Source organism: Paramormyrops kingsleyae, chromosome 12 (assembly GCF_048594095.1).
Source record: "Paramormyrops kingsleyae isolate MSU_618 chromosome 12, PKINGS_0.4, whole genome shotgun sequence".
Lineage (NCBI taxonomy): Eukaryota > Metazoa > Chordata > Actinopteri > Osteoglossiformes > Mormyridae > Paramormyrops > Paramormyrops kingsleyae.
In genome coordinates this window covers 31,368,618-31,388,344 of record NC_132808.1, presented here as the reverse complement: position 1 = coordinate 31,388,344, position 19,727 = coordinate 31,368,618, and the positions used below count along the sequence as shown (strand labels likewise).

General features: G+C 43.4%; 2 protein-coding genes across 2 annotated transcripts; one reads left to right on the top strand and one right to left on the bottom strand.

The window, feature by feature from the left end:
- Window positions 1–572: 572 nt before the first annotated feature.
- On the top strand, window positions 573–11,906 carry LOC111834179 (P2X purinoceptor 3-like). Its single transcript, XM_023793200.2, has 13 exons — window positions 573–848; window positions 959–1,081; window positions 4,291–4,426; window positions 4,883–4,954; window positions 6,516–6,576; window positions 7,015–7,108; window positions 7,236–7,313; window positions 8,002–8,143; window positions 8,229–8,365; window positions 10,094–10,187; window positions 10,862–10,927; window positions 11,049–11,126; window positions 11,283–11,906. Exons 1-13 carry the CDS (start codon window positions 823–825, stop codon window positions 11,385–11,387), a joined length of 1,212 nt encoding a protein of 403 aa, XP_023648968.1. The 5' UTR covers window positions 573–822; the 3' UTR covers window positions 11,388–11,906.
- A 4,863-nt stretch (window positions 11,907–16,769) lies between these two features.
- LOC111834194 (C-type lectin lectoxin-Thr1-like) lies at window positions 16,770–19,042 on the bottom strand. The gene is made up of 6 exons (XM_023793229.2): window positions 19,002–19,042; window positions 18,289–18,391; window positions 18,057–18,199; window positions 17,765–17,905; window positions 17,505–17,616; window positions 16,770–17,041 (listed from the first exon to the last, which is right to left on the bottom strand). Exons 2-6 carry the CDS (start codon window positions 18,362–18,364, stop codon window positions 16,947–16,949), a joined length of 567 nt encoding a protein of 188 aa, XP_023648997.2. The 5' UTR covers window positions 18,365–18,391; window positions 19,002–19,042; the 3' UTR covers window positions 16,770–16,946.
- Window positions 19,043–19,727: the final 685 nt, after the last annotated feature.

Below are 19,727 nucleotides of genomic sequence, written 5' to 3'. Positions count from 1 at the left end.
TAGAAGACAGTCATTCATAGGAAACTATGACTTAATATGACAAGAGAATGGCTTAACATCACATAATCATGACATACTTTCTTGAAATGAAGACTTCTTAATTTCATGAAACCATGGCTTACAGCTCATCTATGGATGTTGCTCAGTGTTTTTCAGTTTATGGAATGACAATGCTCCTTAATAAAAGCACTATACAGATTAGATTAGATTAGATTACGTTAGATTTGATTTGATTTGATTTGATTTGATTTGATTTGATTTCATTTGATTTGATAGAATAGAATAGAATAGAATAGAATAGAATAGAATACTTCTAGGTACAGCTCTAAAGTGTCTTCAGATGTTTAGACGTGGTATGAAGGTTACCTGTTGGGTGTCTAATTGGTGCCCTAAGACCACTAAGAAAGCTCTTTAAGCTTGGCATCTGTGTTCCCTGTCCACGTCCATCTCACTCCAGGACAAGGCTGTGCGTGACATGAAAAGGAAGCCAGATGAGACAGATGGAGATCGAAAGCTCCAGGGAAGCAGGGGAAGATGACAGAGACAGTCAGAGGGCGGGCATGGGCGGAGGATAGAGTCTGGAGAGCTGTGGTTAGACAAGAGAGATAAAGCAGAGGTGGAGCGGAGAAGAGAAGCGAGAGCTTTGTTTTCTTTTGGCAATTAAAAGACGGGAGACCAAGGCAGCACTTATTATTCTCTCTAAGCAAAAGAGAACTGGGTGATTACAAAGTGATTGTATGGAACCCTTTTATTTTTACCTTTTGTAGCGTGCAGAATATTGACAATAAGGAGAAAGAGGCATTGACAGAAGACAAGGGATTTATGACGTCCAGTATACACAGGTGCAGGTGAGCAAAGCAGCTGAACCTTTTGCAGTTTCAACCCTCATAAACGATGAGAGACTCAAGGCTGCAAAGCTGTCAGATTTTTCATCATCGTTTCCCCTCTCTGGCTCCAGGATGCTTGGCTGCGCCTCGAAGTTCTTCACGTATGAGACGACAAAATCTGTTGTGGTCAAGAGCTGGACCCTGGGCATCATCAATCGCACCGTTCAGCTTCTTATCATCGTCTACTTTGTTGGGTCAGTACCTCAATGGAGTGTGTGTGAGTGCATCTAAGGAATTTTGCCTTGTTTTTCGTACAAAATCCTAAATGAAAAGTAAAACGCCTAATAAAGTGGGTAAAACGCCTAATAAATTGCATAACTGAACATTACCTTCTGATTGCTTACACAGCTTCTTTATTGCAAATTATCAGAAGGGTTATTATTATTTTTTTAAATCTCTTTATTGGGTTTTTGCAGTGGTATATTTATAGAGTAGAACATGAAGCACAATATAATCGCATTAGTCCTAGTCATTAATCATTGATCATGCCCAAATCTATTAAATGCTACAAATCCTTAACTCCGTCCTTCCTCCACTAATACTAACCCCCACCCTTATCACACCCTGAAATATTAAATGGGATGGTGAGTGTGCAAGAACCTAGAAAAGAAAATGAAATAAAATCATAACAAATAAATCAACTAAAAACAAGTTGAAAAAGAAATGAATGAATGAATACAGTTGGATTAAAGTACATATATAACAGGGCATAGATGTGGGTTTTGACTACTGTGGCTTTGATTGCATGACTAGTCCAATTTAATTTTGCTAGTCAGAATACCAATATGTTCTGAGAAGTGGTTCCAAGCTTTATAGAAGGGTTTAAGGGAGCCTTTCAGTGAGAATCTTAATTTTTTCGGTTTGACACAATGCCATAATTCTTGGAGCCATCGCTTGTGGGCGGGAGGGGAAGTTTGCTTCCATTAGAGAAGGTTAAGTCGCCTGGCCGGTAAAGTAGCAATACCCATAATGTGCCCTGTGGCTGTAGGTGTGTTGGGCTCAGGAGGGATCCCAAATCAGGCAGGCAGGGGGCTGTAGGTCATAACCTCATTTACGAGTGTCGAATATCTCACACCAAAATACAGATGGTCTCGGGCAAGACCGGCTTAACTGTTCCAGCAGGTGATTGCTTAACCTCTCACAGGTATCATTTCTCCTTGGGTGAATCCTTGCCTTTACATAGTAAAAGGGCATGCCTAGCCTGTATGGAAGAAGAGTGATTCAGCTTAAGACCGTGGTCAGCGATATCACATGCTAGGTCTCATCAGCGATATCTCATCCTAGGTCTCATCAGCGATATCTCATCCTAGGTCTCATCAGCGATATCACATGCTAGGTCTCATCAGCGATATCACATGCTAGGTCTCATCAGCGATATCTCATCCTAGGTCTCATCAGCGATATCTCATCCTAGGTCTCATCAGCGATATCACATGCTAGGTCTCATCAGCGATATCACATGCTAGGTCTCATCAGCGATATCACATGCTAGGTCTCATCAGCGATATCACATGCTAGGTCTCATCAGCGATATCACATGCTAGGTCTCATCAGCGATATCACATCCTAGGTCTCATCAGCGATATCACATGCTAGGTCTCATCAGCGATATCACATGCTAGGTCTCATCAGCGTTATCACATCCTAGGTCTCATCAACGATATCACTTGCTAGGTCTCATCAGCGATATCACATGCTAGGTCTCATCAGCGATATCACATGCTAGGTCTCATCAGCGATATCACATCCTAGGTCTCATCAGCGATGTCACATCCTAGGTCTCATCAGCGATATCACATCCTAGGTCTCATCAGCGATATCACATCCTAGGTCTCATCAGCGATATCACATCCTAGGTCTCATCAGCGATATCACATCCTAGGTCTCATCAGCGATATCACATGCTGGGTCTCATCAGCAATATCACACCTTAGTTCTTTTTGCCATGAACTTTTTAGACCAGCAGTGGGCCTAAGGTTAATCGAGAGAGAATGGATTCATATATAAGTTGAAAGAAGTTGCTTTTCTGTGGTGATCCAAGGATAAGAGAGTTGTGGAACCTGGTCAGGGACTGTGAAAGGGGGGATATAGTTTTTGTATAAAATGCCTCATTTGAAAAATGCGGAAGAGGTGTATTTTAGGAAGAATGAATTTATCTGCCAAGTTAGCAAAGGAAGGGAAAACATATTTGTTGCAGAGTCTCTGATAATAGTCAGGCCATTTTTGGTCCATAACTGGAAGGCTGAATCAGAAGAAAAAACTTAAAAAAAAACTCTGTGATTATTTATGATAGGGGGCTAAGATTGAGGACCTATGCAGGCTGGAATGGGCCCTAAACTGGGTACAAATTTTGATGGTGTTCCTTAACAATGGGGTTGTCTGTAATGGTCTTGATTGTTAAGAATAACTGGGAGCCAATGGCTGAATGGAGTGACAGCCGTGAGGAACCTAGAGGGGGGGTTCAGAGTCTGGGTTAATAATCCATAAGAGTAGCTGGCTGATGTTACTGGCCCAGTATAGTAGTGATGGAAGTTATGCAGTGCAAAGCCTCCCATTCCCTTGGGGAGTTGGAGAGCTGCACCCCCCCCAATATGTGCAGGCTTATCGGCCCATAAGAATGGATTTACAGGCTGGTTCAAGTTAAAGAAGAAGGATTTATTAATAAGAACTGGAATATGTTGAAGAATGTATAAAATTTTTGGTATGACATTAACTCGACCCACCAATGGAAGAGGAAGGGAGGCCTGACTGACTGAGGATAACTTCAGCTCATCTAAGAGGAAGTTCTTAGCAAACATGACTTGGTTATGAAGACCCCCAGGTATCTGAGACCTTCTATAACCTTTTTAAAAGGAAAGAGAGACTGGAGGAGTTCTTCAGCTAAGTGATTAATGGGAGAAAGGTCACTGTTACGAAAGTTTAATTTATATCTTGTGAAATATCCAAGCTGATTCAGGACATTAAGAACTGCAGAAGAGAGGACGTGGTTTTGGATATGTACAGGAGGAGGTCATCTGCATGAAGTGAGCGTTTATGACTGACACCAAACCAGGTGATGGCTTTGAAACTTTCCCCATCGCGATGACAGACAGCCAGGGGCTCAACGGGAAGGGCAAATAAAAGAGGAGAAAGAGGGCAGCCTTGGCTGGAAAGGGGCGCAATGAATGCTACTGGTATGAACCCATGCTACTGGGGAGGTGTAAAGTAAATGAATACATTCAATCAATTTGGAGTTGAAGCCAAATTAAACAATTTCTGCTGTCCCTTTAAGGAGAAGTATGGATGAATCCTGCTCACTGGTTATTATGCCTGATTGAATCAAATGCCCTTGGTCCCTCTGCTCACTCATTCTTCCGGGTTTCCTTCTCCCCATGTGGCGTCCTACACCAAACTACTGTTCTAGCTGGGTATTCCTGCATGAAAAAGCCTACCAGCTACAGGACACAGCCATCGAGTCCTCAGTCACGACGAAGGTGAAAGGCGGTGGCATCTATGACGACAAAGTCATGGACATAACGGATTTAATGTCACCCCCAGAGGTCAGTGGCATCGGTGTAAATTCTGTATTACAATCTACTACGACGACATTTTACATGTCTTTATGACAGGGAATGTGTAATTCCCAGTGGGGGTGTTTACCACCACTCAAGCCACACATTTCATGTGGGGCCCCTGAGCTTTGGGGGCCCCGAGGTTTGGGGCCCCCTGTAGGCCACAAAATCACTAACATGGTTAGTACATTAAATATTAAATAAGCACATTTTTCATTTAGGATATGCCAAAGAAGTGTGTTCCGCTAACCAGCTAACTAACTGTGGTCTTATGACTCTACTCACTAGCTATTTATTTAGTCTATGAAACATGGCAGGGGGGGGGGGGGGGATGTGATTTTTTTTGAGTGGGGCCCCCGAAACAACAAGGCCCTCTCTGGTAGTAGCTCTGCTTTAGTGTGTCATGTGCTGGAATGAACCCTTTCTTCTCTGTCTGTTTGACAGGGCACCTCTGTGTTCTGCATCACCACAAGACTCATCACCACAAAACGCCAGTTCCGAGGTTCCTGTCCATATGTATGTTTACCTTAATCTTACTGCCCCTGAGCCATACTGAGCACAAGCTGAACTTCAGCTTTGATTGACATTCCACACGGGCTCTTCTTCATGCAGAGCCCATGGACGTACACGTCAGTTGGTCATGCGTGGCCAGCCTATCAAAACAGTTTAATTTATATCATCAAACTGTCATGTGAAAACATATCATTAGCTGCTTAGCTGTGTTAAATTGGTCAGCCAGCTCACCAAGTATAAACCACAGTGGCCACATTATGAGGGACATCTACAAGTGTCAGTTAGGACCCACTTTTACATCCTTTATCATTTCAGGGTTGGGGAGACATGCATGCAGGGAACCGTTTCTGCACACTTCTGCTACAATGAGCTGCACTTCAGGCCTTCCTCTTAACTTTAACCAGTCTGATAATTCTTCTCATTATCAGGGTGTTTTCAGCTCCAGAAGTCCAATTCACTGGGTGTTTTTAGCTCCAGAAGTCCAATTCACTGGGTGTTTTTAGCTCCAGAAGTCCAATTCACTGGGTGTTTTTTTGTATATTACACCATTCTCTGTAAACTCTACACCAGTGGCAGCTGGTGAAAAAAAATCTTGGTGGGGCTACCGATAGATTTCCTTTCCTAGTCCAGTAAAAGCATTGAAATGAACAGTCAGAAAATGACAACAATTTCACAATCATAATTTAATTTCCTTAGTTGGCTGGGTGATATTTATTTCCGCTTGTCGGGTCCCAGCTCCGTGGATTTTTTCCACCATTGTCCTTCTCGCAAAAGGGTAATTCAATAACGATCTCACCGAATTTGGTGGAAGCTGCCCCTCAACTGTCGTCATCGCCATCATCTCTCTCTGACTGACTGACCTGAGATCAATCCAAAGCTTTCCTGCATTTTCTGTAGCAGGGGCGAAATTTCCAGCGCCCCAAAACCATTTAATTTGATTAGCTGATTTGATTGACGATGCTGATAGGACAAATCCTTATTATTTTTGGCTAGCAACCATACACGATTGGCTATTTCGCTGCGCTTCTGGGGCGCTTTAATGAGCGCCCAAGAAGAGAAATGATTGGTGGAAATCTGTCGGTGGAAATTCACTGTTAAATGAGTCCGTTGGTGGAAATGTTGTTTAAATAATTCAGATTGCATGTAGGCACACAATATTAAGTAAAACTGACATTGATCAAATTTTATACATTTTATATTTCCCCCCACATCTGGGAGGGCAGCGCCTGAGCGCCCCCTATGGGCCAGCCGACACTGCTCTACACATTGTGGTTTATCTGAAACCACTTTAGCTGACACCAATGATCACACCTTGTTTAAAATCACTGAGATCTCACACTTCATTATTTCTAATGCTTATCTGCACAGTATGGATTAGGCTGTTCAGGTTAACAAGGAGGTGTACCTAATATACTGGCCTTTGACCGTATGTAAACACGTCTGCTGAATCCTGGTTTAGGGTTCTTCCATTGTTGTGCCCTTATATTTTATCAGTGCGTTGTGTTTTTTCATAGATGTTAGTTATGTTGTTCCAAGGTTAACCCCAATGTTTGTATATGTTCAGACAAAGTATAGCTGCAACAAGACTGAAGACTGCATGAAATACATGAGTCGATCAGATAATGGTAAGTGAAATCTCTCACAGAATTTAGCTTTTGTTATTTATTCACAGAGTTGGGTAATTCAGGTCTAGAGAGTAAAAGTCTAGACCGGGATTTTATTTCAACCAACCAGTTGAGTACTCTGTGACTAACTCTTTATGCTCAACTGTTTGGTTGAAACAAAATCCCGGTCTGGACTTTCACTGAATTACACTATCTGACCCTGCATTCTCAAAATGTTGCTTTGAATAAAAACATTTACTAAATAAATAAAATGTAAATTCCGATGAATCTAGTACATGTTAGCAGTTTTGTTTCATTGTGTCGTCGGTGGGTTCAAACACAGTACTAGGTCCGTAGTCCCCTCATTGCACAGTCATTTCTCGTCCTTTCTTTCTATCGCGCTGATCCCACCCCCCTCGCTCTTATTCTCTCACTGGTTTGTGACCCCCCCTCGCTCAGGCATAATAACTGGCAGGTGTGTGGAATGTAACTCCTCCAGTCTTTGCTGCGAGGTGAGGGGCTGGTGTCCCACCGAAGTTTCCGCCACAGACACGTAAGTTTGGTGCAGCCCTCAGTGACAACCCCCCCAAAGGTAGTTTAATCGTAACATTTTCAAAATTCCATGCCAAGGTGTCTCTGGACCCACCACGTTCCTTTCTGATTGACTCTCTCTGTCGCAGGCGTCCCATAATGGAAGTGGAGAACTTCACCATCTTCATCAAAAATAGCATCCGCTTTCCCACCTTCGACTTCAGCAAGTCAGTCCACCATTGTGACTTACCCTCACTGGGTGTGGTTAGCTTTCAGCTAACATGAGCTTCTTTCCCTTGCTAACCTCAGCCTCTACAAACCTGGTGTTTGCTGTCTTTCTATGACGCAGTAATTCCACTTGTAGCAATGTGAAATTGTCAGTTATTATACTATAACAATAACAGTAAACCTTGCAGATTACTTTCATTGGTTTAAACCCTTTTCACAAGCATCATTTATAGCTTAACTCTTATGCACTCCTACAATAATTACGTTACTCTGAGAAGTCACTTGACGTGTGCCTTTGCGGTCACTTTGACCCCTGGGTAGGTGTGATAGTGGTAGCTTAATGGTTAGGGAAGTGCACTTGTAATTGAAAGGTTGCAGGTTCGAATCCCTGACCAAGGTGCCATGCACTGTTCCCTGGGTTCTGATTTAGCTGCCCCCTGCTGTGTCACAATGTCACATATGGGTTAAATGCAGAGGACACGTTTCGTTGTTGTGTGCTGTGGTGTGTCAACAATGACCACTGATCATTAAATTCTAATTCTAGAGTTAAATGCACCTTAGTGACCCAGTGCCAATGGTGCTTAGCTTGTGTCTGCAGCACGATCACAGTAATGTGGACACTGCGCATGAATCCTTTGACATGTTGAGAAGTGTTTTTGACCCCCCAGTGTCCTCCTCCACTCTCAGGGGTAATTTTTTGACAAACATCACTGAAAAATACATACAGAAGTGTAACTTTGACATGCAAGACAACATCTACTGCCCAATTTTTAAGGTGAGGGATGTGCTCCACTATGCCAATCAGAACTTCTCGGCGATCGCCCAAGAGGTGAGCAACGCTGCCTATTATGCACATTTCATCCTTTCGTCTCTATAGCTATGGACTCAGCCTGTGTGTACACTTTTGCCCACAGGGTGGCGTGATTGGGATAAAGATTGGCTGGCTGTGTGACTTGGATTGGTCAGAGGAGCACTGTAACCCCACCTACACCTTCAATCGCCTTGATGCGCTGTCACAACGAAACAATGTCTCCAAGGGCTACAACTTTAGGTAGCATTCTGCCTGACCTCTGAGTCATGCGTCATCCTCATCTTAGACAACTCTGCACTTCCTCTGCTGCCCCCTGGAGGACGGGCTCCCCCTTTGGGTCTGGTTAGGGTTAGGGCTTCCTCTGCTGCCCCCTGGAGGACGGGCTCCCCCTTTGGGTCTGGTTAGGGTTAGGGCTTCCTCTGCTGCCCCCTGGAGGATGGGCTCCCCCTTTGGGTCTGGTTAGGGTTAGGGCTTCCTCTGCTGCCCCCTGGAGGACGGGCTCCCCCTTTGGGTCTGGTTAGGGTTAGGGCTTCCTCTGCTGCCCCCTGGAGGATGGGCTCCCCCTTTGGGTCTGGTTAGGGTTAGGGCTTCCTCTGCTGCCCCCTGGAGGACGGGCTCCCCCTTTGGGTCTGGTTAGGGTTAGGGCTTCCTCTGCTGCCCCCTGGAGGACGGGCTCCCCCTTTGGGTCTGGTTAGGGTTAGGGCTTCCTCTGCTGCCCCCTGGAGGATGGGCTCCCCCTTTGGGTCTGGTTAGGGTTAGGGCTTCCTCTGCTGCCCCCTGGAGGACGGGCTCCCCCTTTGGGTCTGGTTAGGGTTAGGGCTTCCTCTGCTGCCCCCTGGAGGACGGGCTCCCCCTTTGGGTCTGGTTAGGGTTAGGGCTTCCTCTGCTGCCCCCTGGAGGACGGGCTCCCCCTTTGGGTCTGGTTAGGGTTAGGGCTTCCTCTGCTGCCCCCTGGAGGACGGGCTCCCCCTTTGGGTCTGGTTAGGGTTAGGGCTTCCTCTGCTGCCCCCTGGAGGATGGGCTCCCCCTTTGGGTCTGGTTAGGGTTAGGGCTTCCTCTGCTGCCCCCTGGAGGACGGGCTCCCCCTTTGGGTCTGGTTAGGGTTAGGGCTTCCTCTGCTGCCCCCTGGAGGATGGGCTCCCCCTTTGGGTCTGGTTAGGGTTAGGGCTTCCTCTGCCGCCCCCTGGAGGACGGGCTCCCCCTTTGGGTCTGGTTAGGGTTAGGGCTTCCTCTGCTGCCCCCTGGAGGATGGGCTCCCCCTTTGGGTCTGGTTAGGGTTAGGGCTTCCTCTGCTGCCCCCTGGAGGACGGGCTCCCCCTTTGGGTCTGGTTAGGGTTAGGGCTTCCTCTGCTGCCCCCTGGAGGACGGGCTCCCCCTTTGGGTCTGGTTAGGGTTAGGGCTTCCTCTGCTGCCCCCTGGAGGACGGGCTCCCCCTTTGGGTCTGGTTAGGGTTAGGGCTTCCTCTGCTGCCCCCTGGAGGACGGGCTCCCCCTTTGGGTCTGGTTAGGGTTAGGGCTTCCTCTGCTGCCCCCTGGAGGACGGGCTCCCCCTTTGGGTCTGGTTAGGGTTAGGGCTTCCTCTGCTGCCCCCTGGAAGATAGGCTGCCCCCTTTGATTCTGGTCCCTCCCAAGGTTTCTTCCTTCTTGGGAGTTATCCCTGCCACTGTTGCCTCTGGCTGCTCACTGGGGGCTTTTTGGGCAGGAAATATGTAAAGTGCTTTGAGACAATGTAACATTGTGAGAATGCCCTATACAAAAAAAAAACTGAATTGAATTGCACTTCATTTTTAACTACAGTGAATATGGCTATTGACTAATACGTAGTGTAAATGTGAACATCTTGCAAACACTTTCAATTGTCAAATGAATTGACTGTGTTAAAAGTTTTTTAAAAAAAAGTGTTTTAAATTTGACATTAGCCTTCTTCACGGATGCCACGCTATCAGACTTATCTCTTGTGACCTCACAGGTATGCCAAGTACTACACAAATGAGAATGGAACGGAATATCGCTCACTATTCAAAGTCTATGCCATTAGATTTGATGTGCTGGTCCATGGTCAGGTAAATAAATCATGTTATCTAACTTTTTCTGCTCACCCTGTTGATACATGTGAAGTATTATATGAAGAAAACTAGTTATACAGTAAAAGCTCATGTATCTGGCATTCAAGTAACTGGCATGTTTATGTAACCGGCACAATTATACCATCAATATAAAAAATTAAAATTCGTAATAATAAGTAACAAGGCAATTATATTACAATTCACACTGAACAAACAGAAAATAACAAAAAATATTAAAACAAAGAAAAGCATTGAGCAATGCATATGTCAGTTCCTGCACATGCGTATAGTGGCACACGCAAACGAAACATTTCGCACCAAAAATAATGCCAAACCTCTTGAATTTTGTTTGATTACTTATGGTTAACATCAGGGCAGTGCTGGGGTTGTTTGTCGATCCCCACAAAGATTAATACAAAGGTGTGTGTGTGTGTGTGTGTGTGTGCGTGTGTGTGTGAAAAAGGATTAAAGTAAATATAAGAAATTTGTTACAATGCAGGGTTTTTCAAGAGTAATATTCAACTCTCCAGAAAACTGAACTAGCTGACAATACCTTGGTCCCAACATTGCCGGATACAAGAGATTTCACTGTATTTGAGTGCATGGAGTATGAGTGAGTACTTTTATTGTACTATGATTATGTTTTGTCTGTTTCTTGGTTTGCTGGCCAGGCTGGGAAGTTTAATTTGATTCCAGCAATCATCAATTTTGTGGCAGCCTTTACCTCAGTAGGACTGGTATGAATTTTGGTTTTACCAACTTTATAGGCAAACATATCGTGCACAAACACATTCCTACTGTTCTTTTTATTTATTTTATCCATTAAGCCTGATAACCTGCTCTTCTGATTGTCTCTAGGGCACAGTTCTTTGTGATATAATTTTGCTGCACTTTCTGAAGGGGTCAGATCAGTACAAGGCCAAGAAATTTGAACAGGTAGCTGAATAGTTCACTTGCTCTGTCTGTATTAGAGGTGATTTCACTGTTTCCCTGATTTACTTTCCAGCTGAATCAACAATCTTTTTTCCCGTTCACTCCTCACTGCCCCCCTGCCCACCCCCTCCACAACCATTTCACCGTCTGTGTGTCCAGGTGACAGCGATTACGAACACGTCATGCATCTCCAAGACCAATGATGGGTATCAAGGCAGCTGCCAATTGCTTTCAGTTAAACAGAAAAAACAGGAGATTCATTGAATTTCACAGTGAGCAAAGCAGTCAATTAACAAAGACTCTCAAGAAATAAGAGATGATTTCAGGTCATGATTTTGTAGCACTATATCTTACAAATAAGTCAACTGTCCATAAATATTTTGATCATTTTGGAAAGTTAAAGTATCACTGTAACTATGCATGGCGGGACTAGTACCCACAACTGGTACTTTAAGGTAAATTCAGTACTGAAGGGTCTCTAAAATAGACATAGTGTCTCTATTAAACTACTAAATTCAGACCCATAATGATACTGTTTCATACTGCAGTGGTGAGAAATCTGTTATTTTTTTTTTCTTTCTATGATTTAATTTCAAATTTTTAGTTTTTATTAAAATGTAATTGTTGAGTATGACTCTCATGACTGTAACCAGGATAAGTGGCTAGAAAATGGGTGGATGGATGGATGGATATTGGGTACGGTGAAACTTCGTCTTATTATGAAGTATACTGAGAAAAAATTTAATAAACTGTTTTCTTCTGTACTGATGTTTTATTGCACCAACTAGAGTTGTACAGTTTAAGTGAAATAGTCAAAAACTGGGCTGAAAATGAAGGAATGAACTGGGACATTAGAATGTGTGTATTCCTTAATCCAAATTGCCGTTTACATCTCGCAGCAGGAATAAATCCTGGGTGAGCCCCGCAAATGGAACATCGTTCTGTTGTGCAGTGTATAATGCAGTGACAGAAAGTTTAATCACACCCAAGGTGACAGTTTTTTTTCACTATAGTATGGTGCTACCAGTTTCTGGGAAATGTGATTAAAGATACAAAAATATGATGACATAAAGTAACGCTGCAGTGAAGACTGTACAAGATAAGTGAAGGCGTCGGTGTGTTTGTAAACGCACCTCATAAAAACGCACCTAGGCTATTTCATGATTTTTTATGGATTCGGCAAAAGCACAACTACTAACCTCAAAGAACTGGCCGATCTCACATAAAGGGATATTTTATTCTTCAGATGTACAATCTCTTTGGGATGTTTGTTGTGATATCGTCATACATGTGACTCCTTTTCAAGCACGTACAGATTTGGAACACCTGCCACAATTCATCCCTACTGGGGTCCAGAATGTTATTCTAAGATCTGAAGACCTCTCAGAATAAAGTAAAAGGACCATATTTTAATTCAAATCTGGAGAGCTTCTTCGGTTGATTATCGACACCTACTGGTCACTGAAGGAAATATATTACTAAAGTAATTTTTCTACACAATCCCCTCCTTTCAGGGGCTCATAAGTAACTGGACAAATTAATATAACTGCAAATAAAATGTTCAGTTCTAATACCCCTTTGCTGGCAATGACTGCCTGAAGTCTTGAACTCATGGAAATGACCAGACGCTGGGTTACCTCCTTTTTAATGCTCTGCCAGGTCTTTACTGCAGCAGCTTTCAGTTGCTGTTTGAGGGTCTTTCTGTCTGTAGTTTAGTCTTCAGCAAGTGAAATGCATGTTCAGTGGGGTTGGCATCAGGTGACTGACTTGGCCAATCGAGAATATTCCTCTTCTTTGCTTTAATAAAGTCCTGGGTTGTTTTTGCTGTGTGTTTATGGTCATTGTCCATCTGTATTATGAAACACGACCTAATCAGTTTGGCTGGATTTGGCTGGATTTGAGCAGACATGATGTCTCTGAACACCTCAGCATTCATTCGGCTGCTTCCATCCTGCGTCACATCATCAAGAAACACTAAAGACCCAGTGCCACTGGCAGCCACTGGCAGCCACTGGCAGCCACTGGCAGCCACTGGCAGCCACTGGCAGCCACTGGCAGCCACTGGCAGCCACTGGCAGCCACTGGCAGCCACTGGCAGCCATGCACGCCCAAGCCATCACACTGCCTCCACCATGTTTTACAGATGATGCGGTGTTCTTTGGATCATAAGCTGTTCCAGCCCTTCTCCATACTTTTTTCTTTCCATCATTCTGATACAGGTTGATCTTGGTTTCATCTGTCCAAAGAATGCTGTTCCAGAACTGTGCTGGCTTTTTTAGATGATTTTTTGCAAAGTACAATCTAGCCTTTCTATTCTTAATGCTTATGAGTAGCTTGCATCTTGCAGTGAACCCTCTGTATTTGCTTTCATGCAGTCTTCACTTTATGGTAGACTTGGATATCGATACGCCTACCTCCTGGAGAGTGTTGTTCACTTGGTTGGCTGTTACGAAGGGGTTTCTCTTCACCATGGAAATGATTCTGCGATCATCCACCACCGTTGTCGTCCGTGGACGTCCAGGCCTTTTTGTGTTGCTGAGTTCACCAATGCTTTCTTTCTTTCTTTCTCAGGATGTACCAAACTGTGGACTTTGCCACTCCTAATGTTGTGGCAATTTCTCGAATTGTTATTTTCTGTTTTCGCAGCCTAAGGATGGCCTGTTTCACCTGCATGCTGAGTTCCTTTGACCGCATGTTGTATGTTCACACATCAATCTTCCAACGTGACGTACAGCAATCACCTCCAGATTCAAGGGCTGGGCTAATTGCTCCCAGAACCAATCACATCACGGTGATAAACTCTGTCTATTACACATAGTCTGTCAAATAGATCCCCAGCAAGCTTGGAGTCCTCATGTCTCGGTTCTTCAGTCCCACAACACCGCTCTGCAGACAGAAAACTGGTGGTTACAGTTACGTTAAATAATGATCCCTAATTTCGCGTTTCCCCACATTACTCGTTCTCAAACTTTCACACCGCGTATCACCTCAGAAAATATTAGCCTGTATCATAAAGGAAGATACCTCCACGCACCACTAGAGGGAGCTCCCATTCCACCTGCGGTACCATATTTTGAGAACCACTGATGTACGGGATCGCCGGGATTCATGATTATGTAGGACGTTGTCAATAGTTTCCTTCACTTGTTGCTGTAGTGTTTTACAGCCTGCTGAATCTTTTTGCAATGGGTGTGAAAAATGTGTAATACTAATAAAATGTATTCTTCTTCTACTTATCATTATTATTATTATTATTATTATTATAATAATATGAGAACCTAATAATATTAAACCACTTTTGGTAATTACCAATAAGAACACACATGTATATACAGGAAACATATAAAGTTGTCATGGAGTACAAATTTCCTTACAGTGAATTGAAAAGACAATAGGTAGAAGGAGTAAAGACATATTGCACGGTTCTAACGTCTCTTTATTCCGCTTTAGTCAGGCCCGTTGTCAGGATTTTAAAATCCCTACTCAAAAGTGCTATAGCCCTTCCTAAGTGTGCCCTGTAATGGATCATGGTTAATGGAGCTGCAGGGTAAGTACTGAGGACTTGACCTCGGCATCTGCAGCGGTTGTACGGGGAGGTCGTCAGCGTTAAATCATGAGCACCATATTAGGGGATCATATTTCCTCACTGTCTCGCTAAGTGTAAAGAAAAAACAATCCAACATTCAAGATGCAGTGACATTCAAGTTCATGGCTGCAAGACCAATTCCTACACTCTGGGGGAGGGACGCCATCCGTGAGATTGGGGTACAATCTGGGGGAGGGACGCCATCCGTGAGATTGGGGTACACTCTGGGGGAGGGACGCCATCCGTGAGATTGGGGTACAATCTGGGGGAGGGACGCCATCCGTGAGATTGGGGTACAATCTGGGGGTGGGACGCCATCCGTGAGATTGGGGTACAATCTGGGGGAGGGACGCCATCCGTGAGATTGGGGTACAATCTGGGGGAGGGACGCCATCCGTGAGATTGGGGTACACTCTGGGGGAGGGACGCCATCCGTGAGATTGGGGTACAATCTGGGGGAGGGACGCCATCCGTGAGATTGGGGTACAATCTGGGGGAGGGACGCCATCCGTGAGATTGGGGTACAATCTGGGGGAGGGACGCCATCCGTGAGATTGGGGTACAATCTGGGGGAGGGACGCCATCCAGACTCACACACTACGGCCAACTTTGCAAACCCAGTTAATTTTCCTATATGTCTTTGATGGAGAAAACCCACGTTACACCAGGAAAACATTGACATTGTTTAGCAGCCGCTTTTATCCAACGCAACATACCTATATTTTTTTATTTTAATTTTTTTTTGAGACAGCAAGGTCAGAGGTTAGGGGTTAGGGGTTATGGGCCTGACTCAGATTCAAACCGATAACCTAAAATACAAGTTCCTCACACACACAGATCAGAGGCAGGATAAAAAAAACTTCTGAGAAGAGGAGAACCTTTACACATAAGTATGAGAATGTTATTAACAGATGATTAACAGATGACCAGGCAGACTTGTGTCATGTAACAAACAGAACTTCTTTATGGAGGAAGTGTTCCTGTCCTCCTCAGGATGACAGTTCAGATAACTCCCTTATCTGTCACACGTCGGACCTTCTCTCCACCTTATATGTGCAGCTTCTTCTCCTTTTGATACCCCATCTTGTACCACAGGGTACCACCTTTGAGCAAACAGAGGACTGTGGCCATTTCTCCAGGCTGGAACTTACCGAACTTTCCTTCTCTAGCAGATTATCATCACGGCTCAGCAGACTTTTTTAGACACATTCAGGTTTTATGAGAGTGACTTAGTGTTATGGGTATGAACAATAATTTCTTTTATTGAAGACTGGAAGTGAAACATTGCCTATGTAATGGAGAGATTTGCTTCTCAAAAGATTTTTGGAAATAAATAACTAAAAATATGTACACCCTGTTAGTTATACGTAATTGGTAGCATGGGATGGTGAATTCAGTGGACTTAAGCCCTGAGTATAAGTGATTATAAACATTATTTAGGTGAAATTAAGCCACTCATTTTTGTCTCATAGAAAGTTATGTTTTGAAATCCATTTAGCAAGTTTTTTAGCAATGTGTAGTACTTTACACATTTACAGCCCCCAGATGCTATTACTTCGATCTAGTTGGAAAAACATTTAAGAACTGCAGCTTTTTGACCCTTAAAAATTGTAATGCAGTATATTTCAAATTAATATCTCCATTTTCTACGTTTATTCTATTCTAGAATTAGAGGGGTTACTGCACAGATGACTGGGGAGCACAGGACAAGCAGACACTAATACAGGGACTAGCAGAGTCAGAGAGGAGGCAGGTATGATTAAATGAGCGGGAGGACAGGGGACGGCCAAGGGGCCAAAACGGACCACAGGCAGACCCTGACACTAACGTAATAATTTTTCCATTCTTATTGCAATAAAAGTTGATAATATATTAACTTACCAATAATGTAATACAATCTCTGAATCAAATGATTCTGCATAATGTATCAGCCCATAATTGCCATTAATGTGTTAAAAATGATGACGATATTGGCAGTTATATTATTGACTGCTACACCTGACGCATTTTAGCATTTAAACCAAATAATTAATATATAAGAATGCAGAAGAGTCATATGGTTGATATTCATTCATTTATTTTGTTTTTTTATTATTTTGCATGAGTTCAGCGAAGCATTTAAAACATTTGTGATTCTTTGCTCATCTTGCACTTTGCATGAATCTTCCCCCTTCGTTCATCTTTTCATGTGTTGCGTGATTTTTATAAGCCATGCCGTATCGTGCTTCCAGCATTTTTCAGTCTTCCGGCTCCTGCTGCCGCTTGTGCCATTTGAAGGCGCAAATGAAAGGTCTCAGGGCTTCACACGGAATATCATTCCAGTTGCCCATGTCTGAAAGAAAGGTTTTACATCCTCAAGCATATAACTAATATAAACTCATGCCTTATGCTAATTTAAACACAGCTTGTTTGTGTCAAAGCACAACTGAAGTTCCACTGGAAACGTTCAGGATTATGTTCTGGGGAGGAGATGCCTTTTCCGTCACTGATTATGCTCTTTAGTTAATATTTTTGCTGAAAAAATACACTTTGGACAAAATAGTTTATCAAGTAAATTTGGTCAATACATTATACTCCAATAGGTGTTCTGTGAATAACCATTTTCCATGTTCCCCATGGCTATCTGTCACACCAGCTCTCTCCCTTACATTTTAGGACATAAGTTGGGTTTCAACACTGAATGAGACCAAGTCACCCCCGAACCTTCACTCCCCTAAACACAAAGTACCCCCACCATATTGGTAGGAACATTCCCCCACCATCCATACCCAAATGTATAATATACCCTTCCTTACATTGTATGTATGACTCCACACAGTTCTCATTGTTCCAAAGATTGTTCGGTTCCCCTGGAGCCCATTTCTGGAAATTCCAGCGAGAACCATCGGTCCAAATGAATCTATTTGACTGTGACAGGAGGGGCGAGAAAAACAGCGACATCACCATTATGTGGACATGCTGGTCACCAGCCTGATATTAACATTCCGGTACACAGCAACATTAAACGCCACACAGAAGGCCCCTCCCTTTCCCACGGCTCCCGGCGCTCCGTCACCTTGTACAGCCGCATTGCACCCAACCAGACAGACCATTGACGGAAGTTGCATTTCTTCACAATGCTGACGAGATCAGTGTTTGCACGGAGATTGTGCACTGAGGCCAGGCGACCACCTGGTACTTTTTGCCTGCAAGCAATCTGGGGCACAGAGGAATGATTAAGCTGAATACAGTATAGCAGTAATAAATATTTTAGCTCTGATTGTGATACATTTAGAATAATGGAATTCTTAGGTTCACTTACGGAACCACAACAGAACGTGGCACCTTAATGACAGTTTGGGCTTTACCTCGGCATTCGAGAAGCTGAGTGGTGTGTTGAAATACTTCATACAGTAGGAGCCCACTCTGTACCAGTCCCTGTGGTGCCTTCCAAGACAGCGCCGTAGTAAGAAACTGGTTTGGTTTTGCTCTTCTTCCACCGAGACAGTGTCTGGTAGAGCACAGAAAACAACAACAGACATAATCCCAATGGCCTGTTTAAATGACCGTTAGAATGACTTTATCGGAAAACTGACTGACCATTATCCATTCCAGCTGCCATGACACTGGCAGACAGGCAGAGGAGTGCAATCCCCAGCAAGCTTGGAGTCCTCATGTCTCAGTTCAGTCCCACAACACCTTCCTGCAGAGCAAACCAGAGGTTACAGTTCCTTCATATGATGATCCCTGATGCCATGTTGATTAAACACCACTCGGTTTTTCCCCTCACATCATGCAATTACTGATGATATTTAGTTATAAAATTGTTATTCAACATCATTCAAAATGACACTTGTTAAAGCGATTGTCAATGCTGTGAATTATGGCCCTACTGCCACTGGAAAGATGACAACCCTGAAAGGAGGGAGGAAATTCCAGAGAAATGTTTTGTATCTCAGTGGTTCTGAAATTGTGCTCACCACCTCAGAATATATTTTGGCTCACAGTATAAATGGAGAAAACTCCATATACCACTAGAGGGAGGAACCTCACATACTATTGTTTGAGAACAGGGTCATATGATCAGCACAAGTCAACACTGAATAGACAGCATCTAATGATATTAAGCTACTCTGGCAACTACCAATAAGGACAGAAATGACATGTGTATCACTGAATGGAGGCAAATATATACAAATATCTAAATTATATATTAAATGTTCATATTTGTTCTATATATACATACATACAAACATCATACAAAAATCATATGTGTGATATAAGCGGGATTTAGAATAATATCAAAGACTGACCTTTGAAGATCTGTGACTTTCCCTTTCCCTCTGGTTCATTCTGGACCATTTTATATACTTTAATCCGGAACTACAGTAGAAATATATTACTCAACCAACCCACTGAATCACCGCCCCCCCACCCCCACCTCATATCCCTCAAGCCGCAGGTGAACCACAAACTCTGATAACGTTCATGGAGAAGATAAGACGTCAACTCTTAAATTCTCTTAGTTTCTCTTGAAATGTATGAAAACAATTCAATGAATTGTTTCCATTTCATTTTTGGCTTTCATACTGTAAAGCAAAGGTAGTCAATCATTTCCCTCCAAAATCCAAACTCACATCAGTGACACACATCCTGTTTCAGGCTGGATGCCTTCGCCAGTTCAGAAGCCCTGTAGTCGAGGCTTGCTGAACCCAAACATGCTGTCTATGATGACTGCGATCCAAAGCTATTCATCATAATATCACAATCATCATAATAAATATGACACAATAAACCCAACAAACATTATTCAAAATATTTTTAATATTAATAGAGGGTTGTATCCTAATTGTGTGCTGTATCTGGGGTTTTCTGTGAACTTGTGATACACAACGACGAACCAAAACATTATGACCACCCCCACATGACGTGTATAACGTTGATTATCTTGTAAAAACAGCACATGTCAAGGTCTAGGATATATTGCATAGTAAGCCAACATTCGGTATTCATAGTCTACATGTTGAATGCAGAAGAAA